General features: G+C 42.2%; 3 protein-coding genes across 3 annotated transcripts; all 3 read right to left on the bottom strand.

Moving 5' to 3' along the window:
• Positions 1 to 847: 847 nt before the first annotated feature.
• Positions 848 to 1,636, bottom strand: LOC125549424 (abscisic stress-ripening protein 2-like). Its single transcript, XM_048712838.1, has 2 exons — positions 1,393 to 1,636; positions 848 to 1,290 (listed from the first exon to the last, which is right to left on the bottom strand). Exons 1-2 carry the CDS (start codon positions 1,522 to 1,524, stop codon positions 1,126 to 1,128), a joined length of 297 nt encoding a protein of 98 aa, XP_048568795.1. The 5' UTR covers positions 1,525 to 1,636; the 3' UTR covers positions 848 to 1,125.
• A 5,646-nt stretch (positions 1,637 to 7,282) lies between these two features.
• LOC125549423 (abscisic stress-ripening protein 2-like) lies at positions 7,283 to 7,883 on the bottom strand. The gene is made up of 2 exons (XM_048712837.1): positions 7,631 to 7,883; positions 7,283 to 7,525 (listed from the first exon to the last, which is right to left on the bottom strand). The coding sequence occupies exons 1-2, from the start codon at positions 7,757 to 7,759 to the stop codon at positions 7,361 to 7,363; spliced, it is 294 nt and encodes a 97-aa protein (XP_048568794.1). The 5' UTR covers positions 7,760 to 7,883; the 3' UTR covers positions 7,283 to 7,360.
• Positions 7,884 to 13,492: 5,609 nt separating this feature from the next.
• On the bottom strand, positions 13,493 to 14,843 carry LOC125549422 (60S ribosomal protein L38-like). The gene is made up of 3 exons (XM_048712835.1): positions 14,729 to 14,843; positions 14,453 to 14,636; positions 13,493 to 13,723 (listed from the first exon to the last, which is right to left on the bottom strand). Exons 1-3 carry the CDS (start codon positions 14,729 to 14,731, stop codon positions 13,701 to 13,703), a joined length of 210 nt encoding a protein of 69 aa, XP_048568792.1. The 5' UTR covers positions 14,732 to 14,843; the 3' UTR covers positions 13,493 to 13,700.
• Positions 14,844 to 25,690: the final 10,847 nt, after the last annotated feature.

Genomic DNA, 25,690 nt, shown 5'->3' with positions numbered 1-25,690 from the left:
GTATCTGCTTTCAATCGTCTAATGAGAATTTTATTATGTCGCCCCGTGGCTGCCCTATGGAAGAAGTAAGTGTTTTGGTCGCCGTGAGTAAGCCAATCAGCACAACTTCTCTGGATCTAGTAGATTTCTTCCTGTTTGAGCAGGTTCTCCATTTGCATATGAAACACACTGGAGCAAACAAACAAACCAGCCCATCCACTATAGCCCACTGCTCATTCATGCATGTGACCCCCTGCACCACGAGAAAATATCACCATTGTAACCAAGATAATCCATATTGTAATCATTAAGGGCATTACTAAATGGTTGCATACAACGTTGGCGGTGTGCAACTCCACCCTCTTTCTCATGAGCATGCAAGATTACTTGAAGTCACCTTCAGATGGATTAATAACCTTGACCTAATTGTCAATTAAGGGAAGAGATAATGTTGATAACGGAATATGGGTGAACCTTCTTCATTTTTTAACGCTAGATTATGTTTTTTGGGTCTATTTGCTTGATTCTAATTATGGGCCAAGGATTAAAGATACGACTAGAGGTGGGGTCAATAGCAGACTACACATTCGAAATTTCTTATTTGATTTAGCGACTGCGGCATTATAAGTTCTCTAAAATGTAAATACAACTAAGATGATTTAACCTATATGAGACAATAGATATTGCAAAAAGACCAACATGTTACAGTAGCAAGCAACACTCAATCAAATAATAATGCTCGGTAGAAAAATGTAACCACAAGTCAACGAGACAAAGATTTACCATGTGGTTCACGCCCTAGGACGGTGGTGACGTGAACCTAAGAAAGTACTCCATGACATGAACTCATCAAGTAATCTTGTAATGATGCCTTTTACAATAATGGAGATACATGCTATTTCTGAACTCGCAAAAAAAAAGATACATGCTATTTCGAAAGAAGACATTTAGATTATTAGAGGAGATGTGCCCAAACATGTACAAGAATGTACCAACATAGTATGCCACAACGACGTCAATGGCCTAGCACGAATCAAAACTAATAAACATACCAAACAGCAATACAGCGAAATGAATGAATGTAACCGGCCGTACATATAAAATAACTAGCTAGGGTCTACATGTGCATATGCATCCATGATTGTATCAGTGGTGGTGGGCATGACGAGCGTGCTTCTTGGCCTCTTTCTTCTTGTGGTGCTCGTGGATGGCGAATCCTGCGCTGCCGGCGGCGACAGTGGCGGCGATCGTCTCCTTCATCTTGTGCGACCTCGCATGCTCCGGGTCCTTCCTCGCCTTGTGCTTCTCGTGCTGTATACCGATCGTGAAGTGATTGTTAGTTCTAGTTAAGCATGAGTAATTGACATTACGTAGAAAATAAGTAGTACAACGCATGAGGTGTTTGCTGCGTACCCTAGCGTATGCTCCGGCGGCGACGGCACCGAGCTTGGCCAGCTTCTCCATGTGCTTGTGATGCTTCTCCTCCTTGCGGTACTGCTCGCCGCCGGCCTCGGTCTTGCCGCTGCTGCTGCTGTGGCGGCCCATCACAAATTAGCTTTCCGAGCTAGCAATGGAGTACCTCGGTGTGCGAACTAAACTCGTGCCTTGCCTTGTCTATACATGAGGAATGGAGGATGATGATCTGTGTTTGTGTGTTTGTGATATGTGCTTGACATGAGGGCATGCATGTCTCTTTATATAGGAGGATCTGTGTACGGGCGCAACATGCAGCTCGCACGTACGTGCGCGCCTTCCTCTTACGCGTTCTCAATTTTCAAGCAATTATTGAGCCTTGTTCATATCGATACCGACCGATCGCAGATATACTTCGCTTTCGTAGACTAGATGTGGCTCGATCAATCGCCCTCGCGTTTTCTTCTTCAGATAGAAAACGACACGCACGCCACTGGATTTCCAGTAGAAACGGAAACTACTCGAGGACGACCGAGTTCGTTTGCATTCTAGCTTAACCGCGTCGGCCGGCCGGTCGGTGCAACACGGCTAAGGATTTATTTTTTATTTTTTGTGCCCGGAACGGCTACGGAATTTTCGACCCGACTAATTAACTTGTAACTAAGCAAGACGTACGTGTCGCTAGCTCGTGTGGACGTACGTGCATCTACCTGAAAGTATTTCCTCTCTCAAGAAATACTTTCTCCGGCCCAAAATAAGTGACTCAATTGTGTATTAATTTCAGTATAAAGTTGTATTATAGTTGAGACACTTATTTTGAAATGGAGAGAGTATAAGATAGGGGTCTAAACATTTTTATATTTCTTTACAAATGGAGTAACATTTTTTTTTGAAACGGATCCATACCTGACGTATCATCTACAGTATCTATCCATGCAACAAAAAGAGGCAAAGGCGAACCAACCTGTAGTAGGAAGGTTAGAAGGACAGTATTATCTCTAGCGCAACAGGATTCAAGTCCTAAACTTGACACCGCTGATCGTATTTTCATAGATTTATTTCACATCCTCCGGCGCTGTGCGTTCAGTGAGAGGAGACGTTCTCGTCGATTACAAATGCGTCTGTATCGACTTCGTCAATCGCAAGATGATGTTCTCGTTCAGTCTCTCGATGATGCTCATAAGAATAAAATAAGTGTATGTGCACATGTATAAGCATTTGCATCTGTACTATGTCCAAAAGTAGCAGCAAGAAGACGTTCATTTTTTAGCATTCAATTAAGTAGCTAAAAAAACTAGTAATTTCGCCACATGCACATGTGGTAAGCTGCCAAAGTACTATCCTCACGAGAAGCCTTTTCTTAGACACCCTTTGACTTTTCTACTGCCAGCAATCTCATGATGGATTACCATAAAAAAAGTCGCATGATAAGTTAGGGCATTTCAATGTCAACCTTCAAACTGTTTGCATACGTTTGGACTGTGTTGTGTGGATGTATTGTGCCATTCAATACGGTTCTGCATCGGTCCGCCGACGGGTCGGGACGTCCGTTCTCCCACAAATCGGAACAGAACGTAGCTGAGCTTTGTAAGAGTCCTGACATCTGGATGACCAACAAAAAGCCGTCATGTATCATCTCTACTCTGCGTCTGCCTATGATGACTAGTATTTAGTGAAATGCAATGTGATAATTGCAGCAAATAGCTAGCACTTTGGCGGAAGGTAGTACTGAATAATACATTTACATTTGGCGGAAGGTGCTAATTAGTATTTTAATTAATCAAAATAGGCATTCATTTGGCGGAAGGTTGGCTTCCGCCATGGCATGGCGTGCTTAGTAGCCTTGCTTCGATTTGGCGGAATGTTTGCTTCCGCCATAGTGGTGTACTTCGTAGCCTTGCTTAGTGCTTTTAGTAGGTTCATTTAGCCAAATGTTTGCTTTTAGTAGGTTCATTTAGCCAAATGTTTCGCGAGATGTTTTGAATATATGCGGCTATGGTTGGATGGTCGTCTCCCACATCCTTATATGCGGACTGGTCCCCATATCCGCGGACAGATGTCAGAGCGAATTTACGGATCGATGTTGGAGATGCCCTTAGCTTTCCTTTTTAATTTTATTTTAAGAATCATCAATAGTTTTATTGAAGCTCAACATCCATTGGAGGTACAATGCCTTGGATCATAGACCCAAGAAAATTACACTATTACGATGAATTACCAAGATATTTCTTGGAGACTTATTTTCCATGGTGACAATCCTTGCAACATGACCTACTAGCAAGGCATTACCGCATTGGTAAAGATAATGCAATCACACCTCGGTTGTGGTACGGCCAACCGTATACTTGCATCAGCATATTAACTACCTTCAAAGGTTTTTTGACATCCGCATGAGTCGTCCATGTGAAAAGATGAAACATCGTGTGCGTCGAACATTCTTCGGCCGGGATGACCCCCTAGAAATGTAGGTTGTTGAAATACAAAATATTCACCAAGATGCCAGATAAGCACACTGAAGCCACAAGAGATCAGACCAACAAAAGCACCAGGCGCTAACACAAACTCATCATATCCGCATGAACACATCTGTGAGAACAAAAACCCAAATTTCACAAGATTGGACTTATGAAGTGATGATAACTCTGGCTTTGTGGCACTAGCCCGTAAGGATTCATCACAGCAAAAGAAGAACAAGAGTAACTTCATTCTAACCGGCGTTGCACCCTTCGCAAGGACATCTATAGCATGATTATGTGATGTTTGTTTACCGTGCAGTGATGAATCCTCCCTCCCTCCTTTCCATGAGGAAAAGGGGGCGCCTCCCCTATTGGGCCCTTGTGGACCAATTCTCCTTCCACCACTTGGCCTTTTAAGATTCGTTGATATTTAATTAATATAAAAGCCTCATAACTATTATTAGAGCCTTTTATTATTAATTTAACATCTCTGGAGACATTTTCCACCTATATATATTTTATCGGTAATACCCGGTATTGTCCAATAAACTCTGAAACCCTTCCGGAAACCCCGAAGCGCTTCCGGTTCCTCTCGAAACTATTTCGAATATTAATGAAACAATTTCATAAATATTTTCTCATTACTCCTATCATATTAACACTCAGCAGATCATGATTACATTAAGCTTGCGAACCTGTAGGTTTGGTAAAATATAGACATGAACAAAATCCCTGACTAAAAGTGAAACCGTGGACATCCATATCGATCCCTATGAGTACATGATGACATTCAAGTGAACTTTTGGTTTTGATGGGCTATTTCCTTTGCTTCGTGATACTTTACAAAACCCAAGGTGAGGTATATCGGTATCCTCTTGAGTCATACACATGCTCACTATGCCGGTCTCCTCGCTACCGGTTTTGTTCCGGCGATATTATCTCAAAGTATAACAAACAAGTTTGGGTTGATTCAATATGATCGTTATTCTAAGGTCATACTCTTAGTTTTGTTTTATAACTATCGTTGCACTTAATGATATCCCAAGATCTGGAAAATGTGATCACCAACAACACTTCAGCTAGTCTTAGAGACGAGACTAGGAATCTTTTTTGACCATCTATCACTCCACATGTGCATATGAGTTTCCCATTGGATCGCTTATTCCATGATCATAGCAGTTATAACATAGAATGTAAACTCTTAATTATCAATATAGAAATATAATAATACGGTATTATTGTCTCTAAGGCATATTTCCAATACTTAATAAGTGACAGCCAATATGTCGTGAACCCCAGGTGTAATAAGATCCTCTCTAGATAAATCCTTTTGGCCCTATCATATGCCTTGTGCATGCCAAGCTTCACCACACAAGTTCCATATTTACCTTTATTCTTCTTTTTAATAGCATGATTAGATTCAAAAGACATCAGCAAATTATCTGATATAAGACCTCCCGGGAAAAAAGCACTTTGGTTTGGCGAAATAATCTCCAACAGAAGAAATTTCGGACGGTTAACAAGCAGTTCTCAAATCACCTTATACACCACGTTGCATAAGTTTATGGGTCAAAAAACTGAGTTATGACCTCAGGATTGTCGATCTTAGGGACGAGAAATATAGTGGTATTATTCTAGCCATCCGGAATCTTCCTAGTGTTTACTGCCAACAACACTTCATCAATGAGATCGTCCTCGACTTTGTGGCAAAAACTCTTATAGAAAACAACATGTAGGTCATCCAGGCTTGGTACTTTTAATTAATTTGTTGATATTATACATAGCTTTTTAAACCTCATCTCTAGTGTAAGGTTTGTTTAACTCCTAATTTATATATCCGGTTTCTCGCAAAACAAATCATATATTCGGTCACACTAGGCTTAACGTTATCAATAATGTCTTGGTCCTCAATCCAATCACATGGATCGCATTTCAATCGTTTAATGTAAATTCCTTACGTCGTCCCATCGCTGCCCTGTGGAAGAAGTCAGTGTTTTGGTCACCGTGACTGAGCCAATCAGCACGCCTCTTTGGATCTAGTAAATTCTTTTCCTGTTCTAGCAGGTACTCCATTTCATAGGAATTTCATGTTAGTGGGCTGGGCGTTACTTCATTCAGTTTCTTTTCTAATTCTCAGACTCTACTATGAGGCCCCTTCAAAACCTCCTTGTCCTAGCGGTGTAGCGCAGAGCGAATGACCGATGTGAGCTGCCCTAGAGACACCACACCATGCATCTTCCCACATTAATGCAGTTTGGACAATTCTCTGAGATCCTCTTCGGCAAGACAACGTTCCACTAGACCCTCTTGGTTGCAGGCCTAGCTGGAACTCGATGTCCACCAGAATCGGGTGATGGTACCGATTTGTCAAAGCGTTCATTTGACACATCGAAGCAGGGAAACAAACCAACCCATCCACTGTTGCCCACTTCCCAGTCTAGCCGTTCATGCATATGACCCAGCGCCACAAGAAAATATCACCACTATATCCAAGATAATCCAGACTGCAATCAAAGAGCATTACTAAACGCTTGCATACAACGTTGGGGTGTGCAACTCCACCCTCTTTCTCATGAGCATGCACAATTTCATTGAAGTCGCCTTGAGCTAGATAGTCCAGGTAGTAATAACCTTGTCCTAGTTGCCAAATAAAGGGTAGAGTTGATGTTGATAAAGGAAATGGGTGAGCTTCTTCATTTAACTCAAGGTGATGTTTTTCTTCAAGATTTGGTTCATTCTAATTTGGGTGTGCCTTGGTCTCAGTCGACTGAGATTTAACCAAGTCTCAGTCAAGTGATAACATGTAATAGAGAAAATGGAAAATCTAAAAATAAAATTTTGCACGGATCTCAATGTAAGATCTCACGGATATAGCATCGAGTGAGACTTAACGAAGCTTAGTCGATTGAGACTTATCAAGACTATTCTAGTTATGGGTCAGAAGACACAAATTTCGAATCCCCATGCGAAGGATCAAAGATGACGACTAGAGGTGGGGTCAAATAGCCGACTACATATTTTAAATTTCCTAGTTGATTTAGAGACAGTGGAAGTATAAGTTCTCCAAAGTTTAAATACAACTAAGTTGCTTCAACCTATATGAGGCAATAGATCTTGCAACAATACCAACATGTTATGGTAGAATGCAACACTCAACCAAATAATAAAGCTCGGTAGAAGAAAGTAACCACGAGTCATGGAGACAAATATTTATCATGTGGTTCACGCCCAGTACTCCATGACATCTAGTAATGTTGTAATGTTGGGCATTTTCAATGGAGATCCCTGCTATTTCGAGAGAAAAGAAGGCGTGTAGGTTATTATTAGAGGAGATGTGCCCAAACATGTACTACAAGAATGTACCAACATGACTATGTGACGAAAATACACATACCAAACAGCAATTCAGTACTATGGAACAAGACAACAAAATGAATGAATGTAACCGGCCGTACATATAAGATAGCTAGCAAGGGTCTACGTGTGCATTTGCATCCATGAGTGTATGTGTATCAGTGGTGGTGGCCATGGCGGGCGTGCTTCTTGGCCTCTTTCTTTTTGTGGTGCTCATGGATCGCCAAGCCGGCGCTGCCGGCGGCGACCGTGGCGGCGATCTTCTCCTTGATCTTGTGCGACCTTGCGTGCTCCGGGTCCTTCCTCGCCTCGTGCTTCTCGTGCTGCATATTGTCAAGTAATTATCAGCACTATAGTTAACCATGAGTAGAGTAATGCGTATGCCATCAATTGCAAGTAATATGTAAAGCGTGAGCTGTGGGGCGTACCCTAGCGTATGCTCCGGCTGCGACGGCGCCGAGCTTGGCCAACTTCTCCATGTGCTTGTGATGTTTCTCCTCCTCGCGGTACTGCTCGCCGCCGGCCTCGGGCTTGCCGCTGCTGCTGTGGCGCCCCATCACCAATTAGCCTTCCGATCTCTCACCGGTATACGTTCGTGTACGTACGCACTCGTGCCTTGTGTGATCGATGGGTATATAGGAGGATGAGGATCTATGTATGTGTTTGAAGGAGGAGGATCTGTGTTTGTGATATGTGCTTGACATGAGGGCATGCATGTCTCTTTATATAGGATGGAGAAGATCATGTACGGGCGCAGCGCTAGCATATGCAGCTGACTCGCACGTACCTACGCGCGTTCCTCTTACGCGTTCTCAACTTTTTCGACGTGTGCTTTTAGCTACTCTTCTGCTCACAAATAGAAGATGCTTTGTGTTTGCTTGAGTACTCGCGTCACAGATTTGTTTTTTCAATTTGTTCATACGAATCGATACCGACCGATCTCAGATATATTTCGCTTTCGTAGTGTGGCTCGATCAATGGCCGTCGCGCGTTTTCTTGAGATGGAAAATGACACTGCACGCAGCTAGCTTAACCGCGTCGGTCCGACAGTCGGTGCTACACGGCTAAGGATTTTTTTTTTTTGCCCGGAACAGCTACGGAATTTTCGACCCGATTAACCTGTAACTAAGCAACACGTACGTACGTGTCACTAGCTCGTGTGGAATTACGTACATCTACCTGAAGTAAAAAAAATTGAAACGGGTCGGTACCTAAAGTATAATCTCCAATATCCATCCGTGCAACAAAAAACAAGGGTAAGAAAGTAGCGGTAATTTGTTTTTATTTTCCAAAACTAGCAGCAAGAAGATGGCCATTTTTTTTTTGGAAACCAACAACTCCCGTTTGGATTTTGACCATGGCAAATCGAACGTTTTTATGACAATTTTAGTGATGCGAGGATGATAAGTTTAGTTCAAACACATGGAAATTCATGCTCCATGTATATTTTTTTGCCGGAAAATTGATGTGCTTGGCAACTAAACTTGACATCCTCGCATCAGAAAAATAGCCATAAAAACGTTCGATTTGCCATGTTTAGATCCCGAACGTTTGGGATTCATCATTTTCATTTTTTTCACATTCAATTAAGTACTAGCAGTTGTTCTTTTTCAAAAAGTTGTTGTTTTCAACATCGAAGAACCAGTAATTTGGCCACATGCACGTGTGGTAAGCTACCAAAGTACTCTCCTCGGGAGAAGCCTTTCTTTAGGACACGCTTTGACTTCTCTATGGCGAATAAGCTCATGATAGATTACCATCACACAAAAAAGTCGCATGATGAGTTAGCTTTCCTTTTTAGTTTTATTTTGAGAATCACCAGTAGTCTTATTGAAGCTCAACATCCATTATAGGTAGTACAATGCTTTGGATCATAGACCCAGGAAAATTATAGAATAACTCATGTTACTACATCTGGCAAAAGAAATACTCCTATTACTACGAATTACAAATATATTTCTTGGAGACGTATTCTCCATGGTGTCAATCCTTGCAACATGACCTACTACCAAGGCTTCAGTAACCATAATGCAACTAGACCTAAGTCGTGGCACCCCCAATCATATACTTGCACGAGCTTAACTACCAAGGTTTTTGAAAGCCCCGTGAGTCGTGCATTTGAAAAGATGACAAGACCTGTGCGTTGAATGTTCTTGTGCCGGAGATGATACGATAGAAATGTAGGTTGTCAAATTGCAAAATCTTCACCAAGCTGTCGGAGAAGCACACTGAAGCCACAAAATATCATACCAATAAAAGCACCAGACACTAACACAAACGCATATCTGCATAAATGCATCTGTGAGAACAAAAACCTGAATTTCGCAAGATTGGACTTATGAAGTCAATATAACTTTGGCTTTGTGGCACTACCCGGTAAGGATTCATCACAGCAAAAGAAGAACAAGAGTAACTTTATCTCACCGGCGTTGCAACTTTCGCAAGAATGTCGCTGACGAAGACCATAAAAATTATACTTAAAAACTTTAAACATACCTGGAAGGACCCGAGGCCCCATCACCTCGCCGCATGAGGCCGGAGGCCAGGGAACCACGCTCACCGCCGATCAAAACCCTAGTCGTTGTCGCCTCTTCGTCTCATAACTCTCTCTCTCTCTCTCTCTAGATAGATTTGGTTTCCTTTTTTAACCTGGATTTCTTTTGTGGTTTTTTAATGTTTTTTTAGTATGCTGGATTAGTTTCCTTGAAACCCATGAGGTGGGTAAAAGGCTTGATTAGCCTCAATGCATTTGGGCTTGCAAAAGCTTTTGGGATAAACCCCACACAGATAATTCGTTGAGCCGTGCATAGGGATGGCACCCGCAGGGTATGGATACGGGTGGAGCCTCCCCAGACCCTTACCCGTTCACTCTGAACTTACTTATCACCCATACCCATACCCGTCAAGGGTACAACTTTTTCTCATATCCGTCACCCGTCAGGGTATATGGGTACCCGCGGGTAAAAATACCCACATTTACAACACATCAAATTGAGTAGAAAATAATTGTGAAAAGCAACATATAATCATAAATTATTAATAGCAACATATGTTAAACAACAATGCATAAAAGCACATTCTCAAAAACAAAACAACAAACTTGCACATAAAGCAACCCATTAAACAACAACACATAATCATAAATAACAACACATAATCATACACTTTAAGTTCATAAAATCACGATAAATTATAGAGATAATTTGACTGCACGTTAGAGTTTTTACCTAGTGCGATGGGGGGGGGGGGGGGGGGGGGGGGGGTAATACGTTAGAATATTATAAAAGAAACCCACTTGTCAACATTTTAGATGGGTACGTGGGCATGGGTTACACGATCGCATACCCATACCCTCTCTACCCGATGGGTATGATATTTTCCCATTTAAGTACCCATGGGTAAAAAAATTCCATACCCTTACCCTAATAGGGTTTTTACCCGCAGGGTACGCAGGTAATGGGTACCCATTGCCATCTCGTGCATACTTGCTAGGCCAAACTTTGAGCGCGGGAGTTAAATGATGCTTATAGTGAGATGTACGCTCCCCTCGCTCCCAATCTCTACAACAGTACTGGGTCGGCCTTGTACTGCAGCATGGTTTTCCTCTGCTTTACAATTGTTTTTCTAGGTTTCTCTGGTTTTCTATCTTTTTTGTTTTTATTTTTCTTTATGCTTCTTTGTTCCCTTTTTGATTTTGATTTTTAGTTTTCTTCGGTTTTCTCTGGCTTTCTTGGTTACTTTTCTGTTTTATATGACTTCTTTCCTTTTCTCTCTTTTTTTGTTTTCTCGGTTTTCTTCTGGTCTTTTGAAGCAGGTTAATATTTATTGTATATATCCGATACATTTTTTATATACGTTTAACACTTTTCAAATACATGATTAACCTTTTTTGAATACATGTTTTGATTCCTATTTAATTTTTACATAAACATTATAAATTTATTATACATAAAGAAATTATATATATATATATCAATTTTAAAATACATGATTAACCATTAAAAAATATGTTTTGACGTCCAGTTTTTTTCATATAGCTTATACATTTCCCATACATAATAGTAAAATTCTTTTATATTCAATAATCAGTTTTCCAATAATTGATTAATATTTTCTCAGATATATGTTTTGATGTCTACATATATATATATATATATATATATATATATATATATATATATATATATATATATATAGATTGTACATCTATTGCATACATAGGAAACATTTTTCGTATACACGTTTAACATTTTTCATGTACATGATTAACATTTTTTTATATTTGTTTTAATGTCTACTTTTTTCATACAGATTGTACAGCTTCTTATGCAGACTTTTAATAATTTTTTCCAAACATATGTTTTGATGTCAACTTTTTTTCATACATAATGTGCATTTTTCCTGTATGTCAGAAACTTTTTTATACACATTCAACACTTTTCAAATATCTGATTAACATTTGTTCAAATATATATCTTGATGTTAATGTTTTTCATACACCATGTACATTTTGTCTGTACATTATAAACAATTTTTATACACGTTTAACAACTTTTCATATATATGTTTGGATGTTTATTTTTTTCATACACATTGTCATTTTTTGTATTCACTGGAACAGTTTTCTATACTTGTTAAACATTTTTCAAATGCATGATTAACATTTACTTAAAACTGAATTTCAAATTATTTTATAGTTCAATTTTATAGTTCATATATATTTATATGTTTATAATATTCAAAATATAAACAGAAAAGTAAAAAAGTAAGCAAACCAAAAAAATGTGAAAAAATAAGTGCTTAAGGCGTATGGACCTCCAGCGCGCTAGGCCAGCTCATTGCCGCCCGTTTCAGGCAAGACTTTGTTCGGTCTCACACTAAGTGACACATAGTCTTGTCTGAGAAAAAACTAAGCGATACATAGTCGCGCCCAACTTTAGATTATGTTCATTAAAAAGGAAACTTTGGGCTGTGTCTGCGTCTGTATTGTGTTCACACAAAAAAATTATACGGGTTTTTTTTTCATGAATGACTTGTGTGTCCCATGAGTGCGTGAACCTGGATCTGAACCTAACACGCGGCAAAAAGAAAAGAAAAACTGAGACATTTGTTCCTTGCTCTTTTGTTGAGTACATGAACCTGAACAACTCAAAAAAAATGACTCTGGCAAACACAAGCAGTAGCGAAGTACTCAAACACAAGCAGCCATGCAGGTGCAGCATACTGAAGTGTAATGTAGCGCATGAGGGGCTAAGGCAAATTTGCTGCCTCGTCTATTAATTAAGAAGGAATAGAGTTTTTTGTTGTAGAACACACCGACATTACACAAGGTCCATAACTCTGCCGACATGATTGTTCCTAATTTCCTGGCACCGGCGGTAACCCATATTGCCGCCTCAGTTTTGATATTTTGGAGAACCATCGGAAATCTTGTGGCAAAAGACGCTCATTCCATTCAGTGCAAGCAGGAGAGCAGAGTACTATGCTTTCAGCAAATGTATCAACTATACCAGGACTCAGTCAGGACTAGGAGGCTCACATAAGACTCCAATCGTCCCCGAATAACTAGGATGGCAGATTCTAGCGACGGCGAGCATCATAGTATAACTACATGGCAGATTTGTGTAGTTGTTCAACATATAAAAGTGTTAACTAGGTGTACCTGAATATACCAATAGCAATTACATGGCAGATTTGTGTAGTTGTTCAACATATAAAAGTGTTAACTAGGTGTACCTGAATATACCAATAGCAATGCCTTTCGCGGAGCAAAAGTATCATTTGCATTGCTGGACTGGGCCAGTTTGTTGTTGTCCCTTGGTAACTGCAATCGTGCACAACAGTATATACGGGTACAAATTCTTAACCAACAATCAAGCTTGAAAACAATCAACCAAATGACTGATCCATACATAAGATACCTGAAATCCAAATACCCAAGCAACATGAAAACAGAAGCCGTACAAGTCGTGAACACAATTATCTACATTGCCTACCCACAAACTTATATCATTCATATGGACTTGTCAAGCAACAAAACCAGTATCTTTTTCTGTAACTATTATACTGGATCTGCATTTGGGACCATAACTAACATATATAGCGTGGCTTAAATCCTGCAGAAGAACAACACAAAATGCCAATAACACAAGTAAAAAAAACTTCCTTGGATCCTCCAACCCAGAAAAACAACTGGTTTCACCATCACAACCACAAAAACCAGACATATGGCATCTCAGAACAAACAATGAATGGCTTCAAGGAAATGCAGAACAATCCAGGAGGAAAAATAGTGTGCAATCAATTTATATAGGATATAATAAGGGAGTAACATATCTCCATTCTCCAGCAAGTGAAATAACACAGAATCCTCACAGGTCCCAAACATTACATTTCAGTCTAGAACATACTCATGGTAAACTCGTTTACTGGACACAGACGCTGCTAAATCCAACATTCCGGCTACAAGAGTAAAGGCATGATCTGGCTTGATGATTCTTAAACCTCCTGGACGTTCAAACCTGCAGCGAAAAGATCATCACAGTTAGTAAGTGTTAACAAAACTGGCTGGCTGTGGGATTTGAGCAACAAACAGTAGGTCAGGGAAGCATGGAACAAGAGATACATGTCATAACGACTATATAAGCCTACTAAACACAATTTGGGCACACCTACCCAATACAGTCAGGTACAAAACTGAATAGTGTGTAACCACAAACATGGCAGATATATATGAGATTAACGAGGCTATGTTTGCATTATGCGGTGACAACATCGCTGGAAATGCAAATTCGAACAAACAAGGATAACATTAGAGCTGACCAAATGTTAACTGATCTGTGCAGGACTACAAGTCTACAACTAAATAGTGCAATGGCATTGCAGAGAACAAGTAACTGTCGCCAAAGCTGGCCATGTGGCCAGCACAGACAATTACAACTGATACAACTGGGTATTGGTCTGTGGCAAAATGAAAACAATTTCTTGCGTCACTATGCTCGTAGGTGTGTTTTGCTATGCTGATAGCACCATGTATGAGCAACCAGGCCTGCCAGCATGCTTCTAGCTGATACAGTTGGGTGATGGTCTATTGCAAAATAAAAATAACAATTGTTTGTATCACAATGATTAACATTCCAGATTTACTTGCAGCTCGTATGCTCTTTGATGTGCGTAACAATCGAGAGCACTTGATCATAGAAGAAATCCGAGGAAAAAAGAGGGTGTGTGGGGGAGAGAAGGGAGCGGACCTGGGGGGAGGGACTGCTTGAGCTTGTTGGCCTTGTCGGTGTCGTGGACGCAGAGGGTGTAGAGGTACCTGGAGCAGCGGACCTTGAACTTGACGGCGTCCTTGGTCCTCTTGATCCGCACCGACCGCGCGTCCTTCCGCCGCGCCGTCAGCAGGAAGTCCTTGATCTCGTGGATCTGCTTCGGCTGCACCCCAAGAATACGTTCGCTAGTTAGCACATCGCCATGCGCCACGGAAGAAAGTGAGACATGCAAATCGTCGGAGGAGAGGGGCTCACCATGGTGGACGGCGGAGGTCGGCTGCGCAGATCCTAGGGGGGAGGCGGCGGCGGCGGGGGGGAAAGAGCAGGGGGAGGAGAAGAAGACACGGTGATGCCTGGCGAGCGAATTTATACCTAGAGAAACCTCGGGCCATCAGGCCATGGTATGGATGGGCCAGACCCGGGCCGGCCCAAAGTGGCAATGGAGAACGCGCAACAAGGATGACCATTTCTTAAATGGGACGGCCCATATAGAGGGAATGCAGAAGTGAGGTTCTTTCGGTTTGGGAGCATTGCATAAGCTTTCCTTCGCTTGGTTTCTTTTCCTGTTTATCTTTGGTTTATTCGGTTTTCTGTTTGGTTTTTCGCTTTTCTTTTTTCAAACGGTTTTGCTAATATAATCTAGATATGCCTTAAGTATTGCACATCCGGCACATCTAAGTCATATGTCATTGATGTTACATGAAGATTCGTGCGGATATTTTTTTATTTATGTTTGATTTGATTGAATCACGTAGATGTGCAATCACTAGGTCAGTCTAGATGTGCTCTAGACAGACCATTTTTCAAAACCAAGCGTGAAATTTTCTAATTTTGAACTATTTTTAAAGTTCAGGCGTATTTTTAAAACTTATAAAGTTTTTTTAAATTCGTTGATATTTTCCAAATCCAAAAAATTTATTCAAATTTGTCAACTTTTTAAAATTTTACAATCTTTTTTCATATTCACCAACTTTTTTGAGTTAACAAAAAAAACTTAGTTGTTTTATCCGGAGACAAAGATCCGCAAACGAAGAAAAGAACAACAAGAAAAGGCGTGTGAAACAAGCGAGCACATAGCGTAAAAGATTGCTGGTTCTCGACCCATTTGCTCCCTATGCGATATGCAGTACATCAGCGCTAAAGGCGTTGATTAGGAGCTCTCGTGTTCTCTTCATTGCTAGAAAATGGGCCATAATCTGTGTGTGGGGCTGGACTGGCAGTGAATAAAACCACAAGAATTAAGTTATGAAATTATAGTTAGTTAGTTAGTTTGTCTGCGCATTGCAAGGGAATATGTATTTTGGTGGTTTAATCCTGACTTGAAAGGTGCATTTAACACATGACATTGGTTACACATAATTTCATCGACATAGTAAACTCTAGGAAAAGAATCAATGATCTACTCTTCATCACCGGGAAATTATTTGTTTTCTTTTTTTACTGGTGTGTGGATCGGCGGTGAATGGAACCACTTCCGATTGAAGTTGCAAATTTCTTGTTACATTGACTATGTTTTTTACAGCTAAGTTTGACTCCCGACTGGAAAAGGCGAACCGTATGCTTCACATAGGTTGCACATGATTTGCATCAACTTAGCAACCAGTGGAAACAAATAATATCAAAGATTAGGCATAGAACTAACTTAACTTAGTGGAATTTGTAATCTTGCATCAGTCTAGTCTTTCATGGTTGCTCGTTGGTGAAATAATATATGCTATAATGAACAAGGTTTCACCTTCATGCAAGGGTTGACACCTTCGCATGCAAAAATTTGGGGCTACTCCTCCACCTCAAAGAAGTAATGTGGATCTCCACCCTCTTATTGATAAAGGAGGCTCTAGGCTTAAAAGGTTGGAGAGGTAAGTTGTTCAATATGGACGGAAGAATTGCTCTTGCCAAATATGTGCTCTCAGCCATCGAGGTTCTTCATATGACTATCTTTCCCCTTAGTAAGTGTGTGAGAAAAAAATTCAATAAATTGCAGTGTGCCTTCATTTTGGAGTGGTGAGGATGGTGACCACTATCTCGTTAATTGGTCGGTCTTTATCACCCGCGTGAGCCTGGAGGGCTCTAGGTGCTTGGTTCAGAGCGCTTTGGGAGGGCGCTCCATCTCCGTTGGTCATGGTTTGCAGGGGACCACTTCGAAGAGACAATGGAACATCTCGAATCTGCCATGTGATAAGGTCGATATGGAGCTTTTTTGTATATCTACCAAGGTGGTTGAGGGAGTCCTGGATTAGGGGGTCTCCGGACAGCCGGACTATATCTTTTGGCCGGACTGTTGGACTATGAAGATACAAGATTGAAGACTTCGTCCCGTGTCCGGATAGGACTCTACTTGGTGTGGAAGGTAAGATAGGCAGTACGGATATGGATATCTCCTCCTTTGTAACCGACCTTGTGTAACCCTAGCCCCTCCGGTGTCTATATAAACCGGAGGATTTTAGTCCGTAGGACAACATACATGTTGGAAATATGCCCTAGAGGCAATAATAAAATGGTTATTATTGTATTTCCTTGTTCATGATAATTGTCTATTGTTCATGCTATAATTGTATTAACCGGAAACCGTAATACATGTGTGAATACATAGACCACAACATGTCCCTAGTAAGCCTCTAGTTGACTAGCTCGTTGATCAATAGATGGTCATGGTTTCCTGACCATGCACATTGGATGTCATTGATAACAGGATCACATCATTAGGAGAATGATGTGATGGACAAGACCCAATCCTAAGCCTAGCACAAGATCGTATAGTTCGTCTGCTAAAGCTTTTCTAATGTCAAGTATCATTTCCTTAGACCATGAGATTGTGCAACTTCCGGATACCGTAGGAATGCTTTGGGTGTACCAAACGCCACAACGTAACTGGGTGGCTATAAAGGTGCACTACGGGTATCTCCGAAAGTGTCTGTTGGGTTGGCATGAATCGAGACTGGGATTTGTCACTCCGTGTAAACAGAGAGGTATCTCTGGGCCCACTCGGTAGGACATCATCGTAATGTGCACAATGTGACCAAGGAGTTGATCACGGGATGATGTGTTACGGAACGAGTAAAGAGACTTGCCGGTAACGAGATTGAACAAGGTATCGAGATACCGACGATCGAATCTCGGGCAAGTACTATACCGGTAGACAAAGGGAATTGTATACGGGATTGACTGAATCCTTGACATCGTGGTTCATCCGGTGAGATCATTGTGGAACATGTGGGAGCCAACATGGGTATCCAGATCCCACTGTTGGTTATTGACCAAAGAGATGTCTCGGTCATGTCTGCATTATTCCCGAGCCCGTAGGGTCTACACACTTAAGGTTCGACGACGCTAGGGTTATAGGGAAAGTATGTACACGGTTACCGAATGTTGTTTGGAGTCCCGGATGAGATCCTGGACATCACGAGGAGTTCCAGAATGGTCCGGAGGTGAAGATTGATATATTGGACGAAGGGTTTTGGAGTCCGGAAGTGTTCCGGAGGTACCGGGTGATGACCAGCATGACCGAAAGGTGTTTCGGGAGCCCCGACAAGTGTTGGGGGCCTTCATGGGCCAAGGGAAGGGGGAAAACCAGCCCACTAAGGGGCTGCGCGCCCCCTCACCTATTCCCACGTGACCAGGGGGTTTGGAGCGCCCCATCTAGGGTTCCCACCTCCTGGCTTGGGGGCCAAGTCACCCAAGGGGGAGATCCCATCTGCCCTGGCCGTCGCCCCCCTAGGGGAAACCCTAGGGCGCCTCCCCTCGCCCTTGCCCCTATATATAGTGGAGGTTTTGGGGCTGCACAACACACGAGTCTCTCTCTCCCAAGGCGTAGCCCTACCTCTCTCCCTCCTCGTCTCTCGTAGTGCTTGGCGAAGCCCTGCTGGAGTACCGCGCTCCTCCACCACCACCACGCCGTCGTGCTGCTGCTGGACGGAGTCTTCCCCAACCTCTCCCTCTCTCCTTGCTGGATCAAGGCATGGGAGACGTCACCTGGCTGCACGTGTGTTGAACGCGGTGGCGCCGTTGTTCGGCGCTTAGATCGGAATCGACCGCGACCTGAATCGCTACGAGTACGACTACCTCATCCGCGTTCTAGTAACGCTTCCGCTTAGCGATCTTCAAGGGTATGAAGATGCACTCCCTCTCTCTCGTTGCTAGTATCTCCTAGATTGATCTTGGTGATCACACGTAGGAAAATTTTGAATTTCTGCTGCGATCCCCAACAGTGGCATCATGATCTAGGTCTATGCATAGATTTTATGCACGAGTAGAACACAAAGCAGTTGTGGGCGATGATTTGTTCAATTTGCTTACCGTTACTAGTCTTATCTTGATCCGGCGGCATTGTGGGATGAAGCGGCCCGGACCGACCTTACACGTACGCTTACGTGAGACTGGTTCCACCGACTGACATGCACTTGATGCATAAGGTGGCTGGCGGGTGTCTGTCTCTCCCACTTTAATCGGATCGGATTCGATGAAAAGGGTCCTTATGAAGGGTAAATAGCAATTGGCATATCACCGTTGTGGTTTTGCGTAGGTAAGAAACGTTCTTGCTAGAAACCCATAGCAGCCACGTAAAACATGCAACAACAATTAGAGGACGTCTAACTTGTTTTTGCAGGGTATGCTATGTGATGTGATATGGCCAAAAGGATGTGATGATTGATATATGTGATGTATGAGATTGATCATGTTCTTGTAATAGGAATCACGACTTGCATGTCGATGAGTATGACAACCGGCAGGAGCCATAGGAGTTGTCTTAATTTATTTATTAGCTGCGTGTCAATGAAAACGCCATGTAATTACTTTACTTTATTGCTAACCGTTAGCCGTAGTAGTAGAAGTAATAGTTGGCGAGGCAACTTCATGAAGACACAATGATGGAGATCATGCTGTCATGCCGGTGACAATGGTGTTCATGCCGTGCCTCGAAGATGGAGATCAAAGGCGCAAGATGATATTGGCCATATCATGTCACTTTATGATTTGCATGTGATGTTTGTCATGTTTTTACATCTTATTTGCTTAGAATGACGGTAGCATAAATAAGATGATCCCTCATTAAAATATCAAGAATTATGTTCCCCCTAACTGTGCACCGTTGCTAAGGTCTGTTGTTCCGAAGCACCACGTGATGATCGGGTGTGATAGGTTCTAACATTCGCATACAACGGGTGTAAGCCAGATTTACACACGCAATACACTTAGGTTAACTTGACGAGCCAAGCATGTACAGACATGGCCTCGGAACACGGAAGACCGAAAGGTCGAACATGAGTCGTATAGTGGATACGATCAACATGAGGATGTTCACCGATGATGACTAGTCCGTCTCACGTGATGATCGGACACGGCCTGGTTGACTCGGATCATGTATCACTTAGATGACTAGAGGGATGTCTATCTGAGTGGGAGTTCATTAAATAATTTGATTAGATGAACTTAATTATCATGAACATAGTCAAAAGGTCTTTGCAAATTATGTCGTAGCTTACGCTTTAGTTCTACTGTTATAGATATGTTCCTAGAGAAAATTTAGTTGAAAGTTGTTAGTAGCAATTATGCGGACTGGGTCCATAAACTGAGGATTGTCCTCATTGCTGCGCAGAAGGATTATGTCCTTAATGCACCGCTCAGTGAGCTAAACCTCGAGCATCGGTTGTGGATGTTGCGAACATCTGACATACACGTTTTGATGACTACATGATAGTTCAGTGCGTAATGCTAAATGGTTTAGAATTGAGGCACCAAAGACTTTTTTGAAACATCACAGAACATATGAGATGTTCCAAGGACTGAAATTGGGATTTCAGGCTAGTGCCCACGTCGAGAGGTATGAGACCTCTGACAAGTTTCCTAAGCATGCAAACTAAGGAGAAAAGCTCAATCGTTGAGCATGTGCTCAGATTGTATGAGTACTACAATCGCTTGAATCGAGTGGGAGTTGATCTTCCAGACAAGATAGTGATGGTTCTCCAAAGTCACTGCCACTAAGCTACTAGAGCTTCCTGATGAACTATAACATATCAGGGATAGATATGATGATCCTTGAGCTATTCGCGACACCGCGAAAGTAGAAATCAAATAGGAGCATCAATTGTTGATGGTTAGTAAAACCACTAGTTTCAAGAAGGGCAAGGGGAAGGAAGGGATACTTCATGAGATGGCAAATCAGTTGTTGTTCTAGTGAAGAAACCCAAGGTTGAACCAAACCCAAGACTAAGTGCTTCTGTAATGAGGGGAACGGTCACTAAAGCAGAACCACCCTAGATACTTGGTAGATGAGAAGGCTGGCAAGGTTGACAGAAGTATGTATTGGACATATATTAAATGTGTACTTTACTAGTACTCCTAGTAGCAGCAGGGTATTAGATACCGGTTCGGTTGCTAAGTGTTAGTAACTCGAAATAAAAGGCTACAGAATAAACGGAGACCAGCTGAAGGTGAGATGACGATATGTGTTGGAAGTGTTTCCAAGGTTGATATGATCAAGCATCGCATGCTCCCTCTACCATCGAGATTGGTGTTAAACCTAAATAATTGTTATGTGGTGTTTGCATTGAGCATAGACATGATTGGATTATGTTTATCGCAATATGGTTATTCATTTAAAGAGAATAATGGTTACTCTATTTATTTGAATAATACCTTCAATGGTCTTGCACCTAAAATGAATGGTTCATTGAATCTCGATCGTAGTGCTACACATGTTCATGCCAAAAGATATAAGATAGTAATGATAGTACCACATACTTGTGGCACTGCCATTTGAGTCATATTGGTATAAAACGCATGAAGAAGCTCCATGTTGATGGATCTTTGGACTCACTCATTTTGAAAAGATTGAGACATGCGAACCATGTCTATTGGTAGATATGCATGAAGAAACTCCATGCAGATGGATCGTTTGGACTCACTTGATTTTGAATCACTTGAGACATGCAAATCATACCACATGGGCAAGATGACTGAAAGGCCTTGTTTTTAGTAAGATGGAACAAGAAAGAAACTTGTTGGAAGTAATACATTTTGATGTGTGCAGTCCAATGAGTGCTGAGGCACGCAGTGGATATCGTTATGTTCTTACTTCACAGATGATTTGAGTAGATGTTGAGTATATTTACTTGATGAAACACAAGTCTGAATTATTGAACGGTTTAAGTAATTTCAGAGTGAAGTTGAAGATTGTCGTGACAAGATGATAAAATGTATATGATATGATCATAGAGATGAATATCTGAGTTACGAGTTTGGCACACAATTAAGACATTGTGGAAATTGTTTCACAACTAATACCGCCTGGACCACCATAGTGTGATGGTGTGTTCGAACATCACAACTGCACCCTATTGGATATGGTGCATACCATGATGTCTCTTATCGAATTACCACTATCGTTTATGGGTTAGGCATTAGAGACAACCGCACTCACTTTAAATAGGGCACCACACAATTCCGTTGAGACGACACCGTATGAACTATGGTTTAGAGAAACCTAAGCTGTTGTTTCTTAAAAGTTTGGGGCTGCGATGCTTATGTGGAAAAGTTTCAGGCTGATAAGCTCGAACCCAAAGCGGATAAATGCATCTTCATAGAATACCCAAAAATAGTTGGGTATACCTCCTATTTCAGATCCGGAAGCAAAAGTGATTGTTTCTAGAAACGGCTGGAGGAAAAGTTTCTCTTGAAAGAATTGAGTGGGAGGATGGTGGAGACTTGATGAGGTTATTGAACCGTCACTTCAACTAGTGTGTAGCAGGGCACAGGAAGTTGTTCCTGTGGCACTTACACCAATTGAAGTGGAAGCTTATGATAGTGATCATGAAACTTCGGATCAAGTCACTACCAAACCTCATAGGTCGACAAGGATGCATACTACTTCAGAGTGGTATGTAATCCTGTCTTGGAAGTCATGTTGCTAGACAACAATGAACCTACGAGCTATGGAGAAGTGATGGTGGGCCCAGATTCCGAAGAATGGCTCGAGGCCATAAAATCCGAGAGAGGATCCATGTATAAAAGAAAGTATAGACTTTGAAAGAACCACTTGATGGTCGTAAGGCTGTTGGGTGCAGATGGATTTTAAAAGGAAGACAAACAATGATGGTAAGTGTCACCATTAAGAAAGCTCGACTTGTCGTTAAGATGTTTCCCGACAAGTTCAAGGAGTTGACTACGATGAGACTTTCTCACTTGTAGCGATGCTAAGAGTCTGTTGGAATTATGTTAGCAGTTACTACATTATTTATGAAATCTTGCAGATAGATGTAAAAGCATTGTTTCCTCGACATTTTTCTTGAGGAAAGGTTGTATGTGATACAACCAGAAGGTTTTGTCAATCCTGAAAGATGCTGACAAGTATGCAAAGCTCCAGCAATCCTTCTAAGGACTGGAGTAAGCATCTCAGAGTTGGAATGTACGCTTTGATGAGATGATCAAAGATTTTGGGTTTATACAAAGTTTATGAGAAACTTGTATTTCCAAAGAAGTGAGCGGGAGCACTATAGAATTTTTTATGAGTATATGTTGTTAACATATTGTTGATCAGAAATGATGTAGAATTTCTTGAAAGCATGCAGGGTTATTTGAAAAGTGTTTTTCAATGGAAAATCTGGATTAAGCTACTTGAACATTGAGCATCAAAATCTATAAGGATAGATCAAAAACACTTAATAGTACTTTCGAATGAATACATACCGTGACAAGATTTTGAAGGAGTTAAAAATAGATCAGCAAATAAGGAGTTCTTAGCTGTGTTAGAAGGTGTGAATATTGAGTAAGACTCAAGACCTGACCAAGACAGAGGAGAGAGAAAGGACGAAGGTCGTCCCCTATGCTTTAGACGTAGGCTCTACAGTATGCTATGCTGTGTACCGCACCTGAAGTGTGCCTTGCCATGAGTCAGACAAGGGGTACAAGAGTGATCCAGGAATGGATCACACGACAGCGGTCGAACTTATCCTTAGTAACTAGTGGACTAAGGAATTTTCTCGATTATGGAGGTGGTAAAAGAGTTCATCATAAATGGTTACGTCGATGCAAACTTTGACATTAATCCGGATGACTCTGAGTAGTAAACCGGATTCATATAGTAGAACAGTTATTTGGAATAGCTCCAAGTAGTGCGTGGTAGCTGCATCTACAAGATGACATAGAGGTTTGTAAAGCACACATGGATCTAAAAGGTTCAGACTCATTGACTAATAAACCTCTCTCACAAGCAAGATATGAACAAACCCCATGGGTGTTGGATTCATTGCAATCACATAGTGATGTGAACTAGATTATTGACTCTAGTGCAAGTGGGAGACTGTTGGAAATATTCCCTAGAGGCAATAATAAAATGGTTATTATTGTATTTCCTTGTTCATGATAATTGTCTATTGTTCATGCTATAATTGTATTAACCGGAAACCGTAATACATGTGTGAATACATAGAACACAACATGTCCCTAGTAAGCCTCTAGTTGACTAGCTCGTTGATCAATAGATGGTCATGGTTTCCTGACCATGGACATTGGATGTCATTGATAACGGGATCACATCATTAGGAGAATGATGTGATGGACAAGACCCAATCCTAAGCCTAGCACAAGATCGTATAGTTCGTCTGCTAAAGCTTTTCTAATGTCAAGTATCATTTCCTTAGACCATGAGATTATGCAACTCCCGGATACCGTAGGAATGCTTTGGGTGTACCAAACGCCACAACGTAACTGGGTGGCTATAAAGGTGCACTACGGGTATCTCCGAAAGTGTCTGTTGGGTTGGCACGAATCGAGACTGGGATTTGTCACTCCGTGTAAACAGAGAGGTATCTCTGGGCCCACTCGGTAGGACATCATCATAATGTGCACAATGTGACCAAGGAGTTGATCACGGGATGGTGTGTTACGAAACGAGTAAAGAGACTTGCCGGTAGCGAGATTTAACGAGGTATCGAGATACCGACGATCGAATCTCGGGCAAGTACTATACCGGTAGACAAAGGGAATTGTATATGGGATTGACTGAATCCTTGACATCGTGGTTCATCCGATGAGATCATCGTGGAACATGTGGGAGCCAACATGGGTATCCAGATCCCGCTGTTGGTTATTGACCAGAGAGATGTCTCGGTCATGTCTGCATTATTCCCGAGCCCGTAGGGTCTACACACTTAAGGTTCGACGATGCTAGGGTTATAGGGAAGGTATGTACGCGGTTATCGAATGTTGTTCGGAGTCCCGGATGAGATCCCGGACGTCACGAGGCGTTCCGGAATGGTCCGGAGGTGAAGATTGATATATTGGACGAAGGGTTTTGGAGTCCGGAAGTGTTCCGGAGGTACCGGGTGATGACCAGCATGACCGAAAGGTGTTTCGGGAGCCCCGACAAGTGTTGGGGGCCTTCATGGGCCAAGGGAAGGGGGAAAACCAGCCCACTAAGGGGCTGCGCGCCCCCTCACCTATTCCCACGTGACCAGGGGGTTTGGAGCGCCCCATCTAGGGTTCCCACCTCCTGGCTTGGGGGCCAAGTCACCCAAGGGGGAGATCCCATCTGCCCTGGCCGTCGCCCCCCTAGGGGAAACCCTAGGGCGCCTCCCCTCGCCCTTGCCCCTATATATAGTGGAGGTTTTGGGGCTGCACAACACACGAGTCTCTCTCTCCCAAGGCGTAGCCCTACCTCTCTCCCTCCTCGTCTCTCGTAGTGCTTGGCGAAGCCCTGCTGGAGTACCGCGCTCCTCCACCACCACCACGCCGTCGTGCTGCTGCTGGACGGAGTCTTCCCCAACCTTTCCCTCTCTCCTTGCTGGATCAAGGCATGGGAGACGTCACCAGGCTGCACGTGTGTTGAACGCGGAGGCGCCGTTGTTCGGCGCTTAGATCGGAACCGACCGCGATCTGAATCGCTACGAGTACGACTACCTCATCCGCGTTCTAGTAACGCTTCCGCTTAGCGATCTTCAAGGGTATGAAGATGCACTCGCTCTCTCTCGTTGCTAGTATCTCCTAGATTGATCTTGGTGACACGTAGGAAAATTTTGAATTTCTGCTGCGATCCCCAACAATACAATCATACCATATGCTAGGTTTTAGGGTTTAGCCTCTCCGATCTCATGGTAGATCAACTCTTGTAATACTCGTATCATCAAGAATAAATCAAAGTAGGACGTAGGGTTTTACCTCCATCAAGAGGGCCCAAACCTAGGTAGAACATCGTGTCCCCTGCCTCCTGTTACCATCCGC

Source organism: Triticum urartu, chromosome 3 (assembly GCF_003073215.2).
Source record: "Triticum urartu cultivar G1812 chromosome 3, Tu2.1, whole genome shotgun sequence".
Classification (NCBI taxonomy): domain Eukaryota; kingdom Viridiplantae; phylum Streptophyta; class Magnoliopsida; order Poales; family Poaceae; genus Triticum; species Triticum urartu.
Note: the sequence above shows the minus strand (reverse complement) of the source record. Positions and strands in the feature narration are given on the sequence as shown.